Raw genomic sequence first — 13,061 nt, forward strand, 5'->3', positions numbered from 1 at the left:
AGTGCCTCCTGCCTACACCTCCAACACCACTTCTACAGCATCTGGTCTCCCATCCAGGAACTGACCAGGACTAAGCCTGGTTAACTTCAGAGGCAAGCCAGCAGTGGGATGCAGGGTGGTATGCTGCTGGCTCTTTGTAATGACTGGGTGTACTGATACACCATCCACAGTTTAATTAATAACTTTACCACGCTCAAAGGGAAATTCTATGTCTATTTTATTTTATTGTTCTCCTACCAATAGGTGTCCTTTGCGAGACATTGGAAAACATCCCTGGTCTTTGTGGTTGAATCTGTGTTTGAAATTCACTGCTTGACTGAGGGACGGAGATGAAGTAGTCATTCAAAAATCTTGTTAAACAATATTATTGCACACAGAGTGAGTCCTTGCAACTCATTATGTGACTTGTTCAGGGCATTTTTACTCCTGAAATAATTTAGACTTGCCATAACAAAAGGGGTTGAATACTTATTGACTCAAGACATTTAATTGTTTTATTTTTATTTCTTAGTGAAATGTTCGGTAGTGTGTAGGCCAGTGACACAAATATATAAATTTAATCCACTTTAAATTCAGGCTGCAACACAACAAAATGTGGAAAGAGTTAAGGAGTGTGAATATTTTCTGAAGGCACTGCATATGTTGTTATACATAATACCACGTGGCAGAATGGAATATGAAGGATTAAATAAAGGATTAGGGGAGTATATGTTGTTATGATTGTGTGGGTTTGTCACCTGACCTACTGACTCACCAAAACAAACTGAGGATGCAACGTGGACTGGATCCAGTCCATCCAGGAAAGACGTACTTAGTGAACTAAGGTGATCTATGCATAGCACACACACACACGGGAGAGAACATACATACTCCGTATAATGTGGCTAAGGACAATGTCACAAAGAGGACACTTCCGACAAAAAAAATGCTCAGCATAGGCAGGTGGTGGAGTACGGTAGCGACAGTAGACTTTTACAAATGACAAGATTAATAAAATCACGATTCTTATAAAAAATATATTAAGGGAAATGATCATTGATAATTACATAATCGATTAATTATCAATACCCAGCAATTGGAGAAATGTTCCCGTTTCTGACAGAAGACTATAGGCTCCTCCCCTAAAGTGAAGAAGAATCGCTTGACGTTGAACCGCAGCCCCTTTCGTCTCCAGTTTTGCAGATCTCCATTTTCTTCGGGCCACTATTCAGGAAAAGAGGAGAAAACATCTGGGAAAATGAATGAAGAATATGACGTTATCGTGCTGGGTACCGGACTGACGGTGAGAATAATTGTACCATGCCAGTTCGTTCCTTGAATAATCTTAGCGATGCTCAGAGAGAATATGTTCCTTCAATTCCATTTAGTCGAGTTTTGCTACCCCGCTACGGCGCTAGCTAGCGTAGTTCAACTGTCGGCTGGGCCTAATAAGCTTGCTAGCTAACTACTGTCAGTGGTCACGTCTGTCAATGTTTGCATTCACAAGTATTTTTCTCAATGAACTTAACGTTCGGTAGTTATCTAGGTAACTACTAATACGTTGGTCATTTTAAGGTGGTGCCTCAGTCTCATTCATGCATGCTGTTTATCAATCAAATTGAAAAATCTAGCTGGCTTTGGTAGCTAATGGCAGCATGATAGCTGGCTCGCTACTGTAGCTGATGACAGCTTTGTTTAGGCTAACGTGTCCCAGTTTGTTAGTGTATTGTCCTTTTTAGTTTGAAAAAGTGTGCCTGTGCTCTCATGTTGAGTGTGATACAAAGCTAGTGTAATTTTCGAGTTGGATACCAATTTATATAACGTTACCATCACCATGGGATGAAGCTTTATTCATGAGTGATTGGATTTCTCTTTAACAGGCAATGGTTTTGGTTTGTTTTGGGGAGGAGATTCTCCCCGCGAGTATCAGTTTAGTTAGCTAACGTGTAACTAGTTAGCTAATCTAACTGGTGTACCTATGATGGGTTGGTTAGTACACTGAACAGATATAAACGCAACATTTTCAAATATTTTACTGAGTTATAGTTCAAATAGGAAATCAGTCAATTGAAATAAATAAATTAGGCCCTAATCTATTGATTTCACATGACCGGGAGCACAGATATGCATCTGTTAGTTTGACCACCATTTGCCTCATGCAGCGTGACACATCTCCTTCACATAGAGTTGATCAGGCTGTTAATTGTGGCCTGTGGAAAGTTGTCCCACTCTTCAATGGCTGCGCAAAGTTTTGGGATCTTGGCGGCAACTGGAACATGTCCTACACATCGACCCAGAGCATCCCAAACATGCTCAATGGGTGAGATGTCTTGCGAGTATGCAGGCCATGGAAAAACTGGGACATTTTCAGCTTCCAGGAATTGTGTACAGATCCTTGCGAAATGCGATTGTGCTGAAACATGAGGTGATGGCGGTGGATGAAGGACACAAAAATGTGCCTCAGGATATCGTCACAGTATCGTTGTGCACTCAAATTGCCATTGATAAAATTAAATAGTGTTCATAGGCCGTAGCATATGCCTGCCTACCATAACCCCACCGCCATCATGGGACACTCTGTTCACAATGTTGACATCAGCAAACCGCGCACCCACACGACGTCATACACGCTGTCTGACGTCTGCCCGGTACAGTTGACACCGGGATTCATCTGTGAAGAGCACACTTCTCCAGCGTGCCAGTAGCCATTCGAAGGTGAGCATTTGCCTGCCGAAGCCAAACTGCAGTCAGGTCAAGGCAACGAGCATGCAAATGAGCTTCCCTGAGATGGATTCTGACAGTTAGTGCTGAAATTCTTTGGTTGTGCAAAACCCTCGTTTTATCAGTTGTACGGGTGGCTGGTCTTGGACAACCCCGCAGGTGAAGAAGCCGGATGTGGAAGATCTGTGGTGGCCGGTTGGACGTACTGCCAAATTCTCTAAAATGGCATTGGAGGTGGCTTAGGGAAGAGAAATTATCTTGCAACAGTTCTGGTGGACATTCCTGCAGTCAGCATGCCAATAGTATGCTCCCTCAACACAGTGCCACAGATGTCTCAAGTTTTATGTGACAACTGCACATTTTAATAACCTTTTATTGTCCCCAACACAAGGTGCACCTGTGTAATGATCAGGCTGTTTAATCAGCTGCTTGATATGCCACACCTGTCAGGTGAATGGATTATCTTGGGAAAGGAGAAATGCTCACTAAAAGGGATGTGCTCAAAATATGACAAGCTTTTTATGGAACATTTCTGGGATCTTTTATTTCAGCTCATGAAATATGGGACTAACACTCATGTTGCATTTTATATTTTTGTTCAGTATAAATAGCTAGCTAATTCAGTGTTTGTAAAATGAATGGGTTGTGAACAACAGCCACACCTGCAATTTCTGAACCAAAATACACCAGACCCGAATGAGCTAGCTAATGTTATTTAGCTCAGCGTTTCCCAAACTCTGGCCTGCCCTAGCACTACACAGCTGACTCAAGTAATCATAGCAAAAACCAAATGTGCACCAAGGGGGAGCCCAAGGACCGAGTTTGGGAAACCCTGATTTGTGTCAGCTATTTTCTCAAGTTGATTCAGCAGTACTAGCTAATTACTTTGTGTCCACTAGCCAGCTCAGTAGCAACATTGATAGAACCAAAATGACCGATATGTTGTTGCCACTGCTTTACTCAGCTGTAAAACACTCGGTTGATGCATGACAGGAAAGACTTGTGATAGAATTTTCTGTACTCTGAGGCCTCACTCAGATTATCTATTGACAGTTTCCTGTCTGTCTTGCATGTCTGACTCACGTGGGGGAGTGTTTTGTTAAAAATAACAGTTCAGCAATAGAACACACACGAAGACAAAATCATACTGTTTCATGTGAAACAATCCATTGCCAAGGTTTGAAAGCAATACTTTCACTGATAAAGGTCCAGCTCATTCATTTGCTGTCAGTCACACTGACTTGTCACATTCCATGTTTACAAAACTAATTACATAACATATTCCATCCAGGAATCTTGTGAAATCGTTCAGAATCGTGTGAAGTCCACTCCAACAGGATATGGCATTCAGGAATGCATTTGGTTTGTCAGTGGTAGGGGTAGGCAGTCTGGCTAAGAGTGTTGGCTTTTGGGTTGGTGACTCCTGTGTTGTTTTAGACTGCAGATGCTTGTGGTTCAGTCACAAAGGAACTGAAACTTACCCTGTACTCTAAGTTCTGCAAAATCCAGACAGACCGTTGTACGAGAGCTCTGAGGCATCATGTAGACCTAACTGGCGCCATATACTATGATAGAGTGGTATGATATGAGCGGTAGGCATTCTCCAGCTGATGCTGGTCAAAACTAGCAAGTGTTGGTTCTAATTATCAGAGTAAGAACTCGACTGACAATGAAGGCTTAAATCAAGTTTATTCTTCCCAAAAGATCAAACCGCTGAACAGACAAAAACATGTTCACACAAGCACTGATATTTAACCCTTTCTCCTATGCTAAGTCTCCCCCTACACATCTGAACAGCCAATGCATCTGTTGCTAGCCAGAACCTTAGTGATATCTGTTCTTCCTCACTTCATCTGATCTAACCTCTGGCCCAAAGTGCTCACTCCTCCCCAACTCACAGCTTTCATGGTGACTGGTACCAGACTGTCTCTTCTCCTCCCAGAGGATCCCTCCCATAGGATCCCTGATGGCTAACAATAACATATTCTAACATAATGTAAACATTATACATTACCCTCTCTCCCTCAGTGACATGAATACGTATGTTTCATATTCTCATAACCCATCACAAGTATCCAGTTCTGTTTGGCCTTTATTTAAGAATCTCACATTGATTGTGGTGTGTGTGGTTCCTCTTTGTGGTGGAGAAAGACATAGTGGGGAAAGGAGAACTGGCTGTTCTGGGATATGCTTTTATTGTATGTATTCTTCTTCCTCTGCAGCTTGCAGTCCATCTGTCCCCTTACTAAAAGGATGATGGTCAGGAGGGCATGGTCATCAATATTGTAGCCCCTCTTTTACACCACCACTTGATACTTTTGGTTGTCATGTGATGTCATTCATGTGATGTAATTTGAGTCCTGGCCAAGCTAACCCTTTTCCTGATAAAAGGATAGAGGGCCGCAGTAGTAGATGAAACATGGGGGCGTTAGATTTAGTTAACAACCTTGAGCGTCATTCAATTAGAGCTAGGGAAGATGATGTGACGGTTCTAGTAATGTGTGTGGATCCTGAGAGTGTGCAATGACATTACAGATGCACACTTCTTGCAGTCCAGATATTGGATCCCAACCTTTTGGAGCCACACATGAAGGAGTTGTGGGGAAATGCCAGCCAGGGTGGCACTGGCACACAGTCACTCTTGTTCCCAGCGTGACTGTGGCCTTTTGAACTTCAGAGAGCCGCCCAACACTTTACCGTCTTCAGAGTGAGCCTCAGTCAGTCACTCACTCATCATAAAAATCCACCTGCTTTTTATAGGGCCGCTGTGTTAAAGATTAACTGTGACGTTTCCCCCCCCTCACTTCAATGTGTTTTGTTGCTTGTTTGACTCTTCCTTCCGGAATTGAGGGTTGATCTCTTCGATCTCTCTTTCAGCCTGCGGTTGTGATTACTAACCTACCCTCGGCAGAATGTCAGAGCCTACAGACAGCAGGGCTGCCTGAGTCCCATGTCACTCAAAATTGTGTCTGGGAGGCATCCATTTACTGCCATATATTATTCAGGAAGTTAAAGCACCTTAAATGTTTTGTCACACCCCGGATAGTGAAATGTGTCGTTTAACAGTGTCAACCATAATAGAACGGCGCCCCTGGAGCAAATTGGGCTTAACTGCCTTGACACATTGACAGGTTTTTCACCTTGGGGGCTCGGGTAATCAAAACAGCAACCTTTCCCCTTACTGGCCCAACACTCTAACCACTTGGCTACCTGCCACCCTCCATGTATATTTAATGGATTTACCAAACTGTGATGAGAAACAAGGACAATTTACACCACGCAACCAAATTGATTGTCTTCCTAAATGAATAGGGAAATATGAACTGCTTAGACATTTGCCGAGGTATTTTTCTCTCATCAGAAATCCTCAAGGCATGTTTTATGGTTCCCTTTTCCCACAAAATAAATACATCTGTAAATACTTGGTAATAATTGGTTCTAAAATTCTAATTTGGTCATTATCGGTGGAACATCAAAGGCATTACCTGCACTTTTTTTTCTAAGATGCCTTTTCTGAAACAGACATTCCTCGTGTTTGTGGTAGACTACCAGTCAGTGAGATGAGCACGTGCTTCCGCTGCAGATGTGCACCACAGGCAGTCCTGCGTCCCTTTATTCTCACGTTGAGTGACATCAAGGCTTCTCTCTGAGAGTGAACATTGATTTTTCTTTCTCTGAGAGACCTGACTGGTCAGTGCTTTATAAAAAAAAATATATATATATATTTTTTAGCTCAGTAAAAGTCTGTTTGTCTAACGTTAAGGCCCGTGGTCTGAAAATGCAGTGGTGAGGAAATGGTACTGTCCTTACTTTAAACTTGCCCAGCCCCAGATGAGGGGTTGGTTAGGGCTAGTATGGGGCAGGGACACTGTATCCCCACGATGATGGTAACAGCAGGGCGGGGTGCTGTTTTTGTACACCGGAGCCCTGTCCTAAGTTGCCCTGATCTGAGTGGGGCTGACTCTAGGGAGATGGAAACTAAAGCAATAGCAACACCAGTGCTGTGTCACTTCCTGTGACATAAGGCATTCTGTAGGACCTGGCAGCAGTGTACACCAGGAGTGTGGAATCATGACACTGTGCTGTGGTGTCCTGTGTTTGTCGTGTCATTAGTCATTGTCAACACAATGTAGCCTATAAAATATGCCTCTCCCTCAAACACAACCTGTCACCTTTTTCCCCCCCATTATATTCAATCTGAGTCATTCCACAGTCTTATTTTACTGTGATTTGTTACAGTAAGATCAAATATTGCGGATTCAATATGTAGGCAGACGCTATCCCTCTATCAGCAGTGTTCTGAATCGGGAGGCTTTTCAGTTGGTCTTTTTTTGGAATAAAGTCCACGGAACCACATGATGCAGAGTGGTCTGCTGCTTCTACAAACCAGCTGCCGTAATCTTAAAGCCTTTGAAAAACTGTGGGAATTCCAGAGTCAGTCACCCACGTACGTTTTCCTCTGGCCGGCCGGGAATGCCGTACTAGGCAGCCCGTGATTCTTGACTCAATTTGGAAAACTATTGCCTTGACAGAGGAACTCGAATTGCAGCCTAGTACTGCAAAGGGAGAAACAGAAAGCTGCTGATCGGCAGCTTGGTTGTCTGATCTAGCCTAAATTCCGTCTTTTAAATGGAGCGTGAGTTGAATTGGACACTCAAACCTGGAATTGGACACTCCCCATAGAATTGGACACTCCCCCCTCTGCATAGAATTGGACACTCCCCCCTCTGCATAGCTCCCTGCTTTAGCGGTCATTGCTGAAACCCTTTATTTTGTGGTCACACTGCCACTACAGACTGCCTCTACTCCAGAATGACAGAGAATGTTAAATAGAGTTCTGTGTTCTAGATTCTGGAATCCTTCCCTACTGTTAACCAGGCTGGAGATCTTACTGAATTGGTCCCACCCACGCCCCTCTCTCCTCCACTGCCCTCTTATCAAAAGTGGCAAACGTGCACACACACCAGAGGCCATCTTCAGTCGCAGCCTTAAGTCTACTCTCCCAGAAGATTCATGAGTGGATTTTAATGTTTGTCTGTTGTGTCATATCAATCTTTTTATGGAATTCCTGCTTATTAGGCTAAATGATTGCTTACACTATATAATCAGTGTTAATCAATTTTAAGTACACACACAGCTAGCAGAGGGGAAGCATGGGTAGACCACAAGCATAAGCTATCATTATAGAGACCCTGCAGCTGGACTGGTCCACTGTTGCTGGCCACGCAGTCAGTTATCAGAACAGAGCTTGAAAAGACCAGGCCAAACCAGACAGGGACCACATTCATTACTTTGACTACATATTGCGACAAAGCCTCAAGTGTTTCCTTGTCTAGTTGAATCTTGGCTGTTCGAAATCTGAGGCTTTTTGTGCATTTTCTGCCGTAATTAGACCGTGACTGCGTCTGCCATTATGAAACAATCATATCTGGAAATACTGATACGAGCAATATTCATGCAACAATACAATCTCAAACATGAAAATCAATATCTAGGATTCAATTATCATTCCAAATGTTTGACCCGTGCGATTTTTGGCCACTATCCAGGTGTAAGTGATTTCTGATGCTCAAACCCCTCTCTTTCCTGTTTCTCGTCCAATAGGAATGCATACTGTCAGGAATCATGTCAGTGAAGGGGAAGAAGGTCCTGCACATGGACCGGAACTCCTACTACGGGGCAGAGAGTGCCTCCATCACTCCCCTGGAGGATGTAAGTCAACCGCTGACCTCTACTGCTTGACCTCTGAGGCGCTGACCCCTAAGACCAACCTTAACAGGCCACACGACGTAAACAAAGACTGCACCATTCTCTAAAACAAGATAACACGCAGGATGCCTACTCACCCATTTCCCAGCAATGTTTGTAACCGTATGAATCCGACTGATGAGGCATGAGGAAGAGAACATGGAACTAGTCATACTAATCTCAATATCCTTAAAAATGGGTGACACATGCACTCTGTTGTATTCCTCTTGGCTTAATTGCTGCTTCAACAAAATGGCAAAATATTTTCTCTCTTTTAGCTGTATAAACGCTTCAGTCTCCCAGGCGCCCCACCGGAGTCCATGGGAAAAGGCCGGGACTGGAATGTGGACCTCATCCCGAAGTTCCTTATGGCCAACGGTAAACACTAATCACCACTTTTTATTATGTATTATATTAACTAGGGCCAGGAGATTTCCTGACCATGTCACAAGACCAGGAAAAACTCAGGGCCTTAGATATAACAATTCATCCTTGGTCTCAGAGGCAAAGAAGGGATGACTACCTAAAATGTGATTCTGGAATATTCAGTAGTTGTATCGTGGCTGTATTTGACTGTGCGACTGATCCTGTTGCCTAGCAATGATTGGATGTGATTGACAGGATGAGGCAACAGAGAGCACTTTCAATTTGAAGACGAATGAAGCTTTATATGTAAAAGTGATTTGAATTAGATTGAACTGTATTCTCCTAACCTGTCTGGGAAAGGTAACACTGATTTGTCTGTCTCACCTGTGCAGGTCAGTTGGTCCGCATGCTGCTGATCACACAGGTGACGCGCTACCTGGACTTCAAGGTGATTGAAGGCAGCTTCGTCTACAAGAAGGGCAGCATCTACAAAGTGCCCTCCACCGAGACCGAGGCCCTGGCATCGAGTGAGTGGTACAGGGGGACTACGGGAAATAGAGGAGGTTGGGTTTTGTAGTTTTGATGTCCGATAAGCTCAGGTTTACTGTATGCAGAGTTAACCTTTAATCAAGTCTAGTACCCATCCGGCTTACAGACATTTAAAACAGTGAATTGATGACATGTCAATGTCTTACTGTCATCCCAGCTCCTCACAAATAACCTCTTCCTGGTTCTACATTGTCTTGCTTTTCAGCTCTCAATCATGTAGATAATTAGCTACCCCTGAATAGCACAAGTCTCTCCCCTACAGGTCTGATGGGGCTGTTTGAAAAACGGCGCTTCAGAAAGTTCCTGGTTTTCGTGGCCAACTTTGACGAAAACGACCCCAAGACCATGGAGGGCGTGGACCCCAAAAAGACGACGATGAGGGACGTGTTCAAGAAGTTTGACCTGGGCCAGGACGTCATCGACTTCACAGGACACTCCCTTGCCCTCTACCGGACAGACGAGTGAGTCACCTGCATCTTCTTATTGGCTGAGCCAGAGATGGAAGGTGTTCGGCCATTTTTGGGTTAACTAAAAAGCATGAAGAGTTCCAGGTCATCCTATTTGCAGTTGCACTTCGTTGATTATCAGATTTCAGGATATAGCAATATTCTGAGACTGTGTAAAAGCTGACCTGGAATGTCACCGTTATGATATACCGTTTAGATTACATGGTAGCCTCACAAGCACAGGGTGTCAAGGATAGTCATTCTATTTTCCAGTCTTTCAAGAAACTTGGTTGTATATTCAAAGAAAGCACTGTATTCATACTTGTCTCTCCCCTCTCTCTCAGGTACCTGGACCTGCCTTGCATGGACTCACTAAACAGGATCAAGCTGTACAGTGAGTCTCTGGCCAGATATGGCAAGAGTCCGTACCTCTACCCCCTCTACGGCCTGGGGGAGCTGCCCCAAGGGTTCGCCAGGTAAGGCTCACCTCAACTCTGACCTCTATCATTTTCAGGCTTGCTGCCTTTGTTTTATGTGATTTGGCTTGTTGAATTTCACTATGCAAATTAAGGTTTGACTCATTTGAATCCAAATACAATGTTCAGCAGAATGCCCAATGGTTATTCTTGTTTTTCTGTTGGACTGTTTGAATTTAGATGGGTATTTTCAAAGTGTGCTATTTCCTGAAAGTATACAATAGAATTCTGAACCGTGTGCTTCTAGGTAAAATCTCTCCCTCTCGTTCCCGATCTCCTTCCTGTAGACTAAGTGCTATCTATGGAGGAACCTACATGCTGAACAAGCCCATTGAGGAGATCGTCATGGAGGATGGAAAGGTAGTGGGAGTCAAGTCTGAGGGAGAGGTAAGAATCATGTTATTTCTCCCCGGCTTATATAGAGGCCGTACTCTGAGGACTAGAGGAAGGCATGTGTAGTCTTAGCGCTAATATTTAACCCCCCCTTCAGATCGCCCGCTGTAAGCAGCTGATCTGCGATCCCAGCTATCTAATGGACCGCAGCACCAAGGTCGGTCAGGTGATCCGGGTCATCTGCATCATGAGCCACCCCATCAAGAACACCAGCGACGCAAACTCCTGCCAGATCATCATCCCCCAGAACCAGGTCAACAGGAAGCACGGTGAGCCCTGCTGCAGGAAGTGGTCACCACGCAAGGCCCCTATGGAAACAATGCATGAGATTTATAAATTGAACATGAGACCATCTTCACACTCCACTACCTAAAAGTCTTGAAGTACTCTACTTAAGACTAAGATGATTCTAACATCACGTAGCAGGCGTAGAATAAACGCCTGAGGGGGGATCCCCACATCTGATTTTAAGGGGAAAAGGAAGCTAGGTTAACGATACTGTATCCCTGAAAACTGTTTTCCCTGACCCCGCTGAGGGTGAGATGGTGAATCAAATTAATATTTGAAGGGTGGTATGGACGTAACCATATCACTGCCCCAAATCGCACCCAACTCAGACAAGGAGTGAAATATTGAATTTGCTGATCTCTATTTTATTTTTTCAGATATCTACGTGTGCATGATCTCCTATACTCATAATGTGGCAGCACAGGGGAAGTATGTGGCCATCGTCAGCACCACAGTGGAGACGGACAACCCTGAGATGGAGGTCAAACCAGCCATGGACCTGCTGGAGCCTGTCGAGCAGAAGTACGAGCCTCATCACTAAACTGTTGTTGGATGTCTCCCACTAGTCTTTGCAAGGGTCATGTTGACTTTGTCATTTCTCTCTTCAGGTTTGTGAGCATCAGTGACCAGTTCGCACCAACTGACATGGGTGCTGAAAGCCAGGTGGGTCCATTACTTCTGTTTGTTTCTTCTTAACCCAGTCAAATCCAGTGACCTTGTTTTAACAAAAATACAATTATTGTTTGCCTGTGTTTAACCATCTATTGTTTTCTTATTGTTGGCGTAGATCTTCATGTCCCGTACCTACGATGCTACCACCCACTTTGAGACCACTTGTGACGACATCAAGGACATCTACAAGAGGATGACGGGTACAGAATTTGACTTTGCAGAGATGGAGCGCAAGAAGAACGACATCTTCGGTGACGCAGCTGACCAGTAGAGAAACCAGAGTCTGCAACACTCGTGAATATCAGATGTTTGCTGCCGACCACTGAAATCTTTCAAAAATAAGGAAAACCATACAAAATATAGATAAATGGGCTGGCTGATGATCCAAGTGTATGTTTTGCCCATTATGGAAGTTCACACTATATATAAAGTTATAATATAGCATCGCTGGAAAAGGGGGCCAGGCGGAGTTATGCTTTTTATAATTACATTCAGACAGTTGTTGCACTGAACATTGGTATACATACGCCCTAAATTCTTTTTCATAATGTAGCTGATCATTTTCTCTCCTGGATGAGGGCGTTTAGTCCACAGATGCCAAATCAATTGATCAATCAAAAGAAAACAGTACCACAGTGTGGGAGGGTCAAATTTATTTTGTCCAAAAACTAAAAATAAATAATGCAAACATGTAAAAACATAAGTGTATTGGGGAAATGAATCATGAAATGTGATCAGATCAGTTGTATTTTTCTTGTCAGGTGTTTTTCTTGTGAGGGAGGTAAGTGAGTGGCTTGGCTTGTTCCAGTTATAATGAAGCACTATTCCTATAGGCCATAACCAAAAAAGGGTTTGGCCAGCAAAGCTTCATTTGACCACCGATAACCATGTGTGAGAGAGGAAGCTTTTAATTGTTTCCGTGAAGAGGTAATATAAATACTCCATTGATTGTGATTGGGGGGGGCGTTGTTGTTTTTTGTTTTCATTTATCGGCCTCCTTGTCCTAGTGGCTCATCTCCAGCCTCTAGTAGCCAGCCCTGGGCAAGGCATCTTACTGTACCTAGGCCAAGCCACTGAACGAGCAAGTATAGTCCAGCAAGAAGGCAAACTACCTAGACCTGTTTGCAGCTTGAGAAACCATAATGTCTTAGGAAAGGAAAGAAAAGTATTCTATTAAAAATGAACAGACCCGAGCAGACTGAAGCAGGTTGGGCATTTGTGGTGAAGTTGACTAATTGCTTTAAAATGACCAAATGTCTACTATGGCAGTATTGATATGACAAGGGCCCTGTTTAAATGTCATCAATGTAAAAAAAATATATATATAATAATACAAAAAGTTGGTGCTCAAATGATTTCTGTACTGCAAAGTAAAAATTTACTTGTGGAAAAAAAAGTATTTGTTCTTATTCAGTAGTGAGTC

The 13,061-nt window shown here is 43.5% G+C and overlaps 1 protein-coding gene across 1 annotated transcript; it reads left to right on the plus strand.

Annotated features, from left to right (window-relative positions):
* Positions 1–1,133: 1,133 nt before the first annotated feature.
* Positions 1,134–13,034, plus strand: LOC135515879 (rab GDP dissociation inhibitor beta-like). Its single transcript, XM_064939696.1, has 11 exons — positions 1,134–1,282; positions 8,305–8,412; positions 8,727–8,826; positions 9,207–9,341; positions 9,626–9,824; positions 10,154–10,285; positions 10,573–10,672; positions 10,776–10,947; positions 11,344–11,488; positions 11,575–11,629; positions 11,754–13,034. Exons 1-11 carry the CDS (start codon positions 1,238–1,240, stop codon positions 11,907–11,909), a joined length of 1,347 nt encoding a protein of 448 aa, XP_064795768.1. The 5' UTR covers positions 1,134–1,237; the 3' UTR covers positions 11,910–13,034.
* Positions 13,035–13,061: the final 27 nt, after the last annotated feature.

Source organism: Oncorhynchus masou, chromosome 27 (genome assembly GCF_036934945.1).
Source record: "Oncorhynchus masou masou isolate Uvic2021 chromosome 27, UVic_Omas_1.1, whole genome shotgun sequence".
Classification (NCBI taxonomy): Eukaryota; Metazoa; Chordata; class Actinopteri; order Salmoniformes; family Salmonidae; genus Oncorhynchus; species Oncorhynchus masou.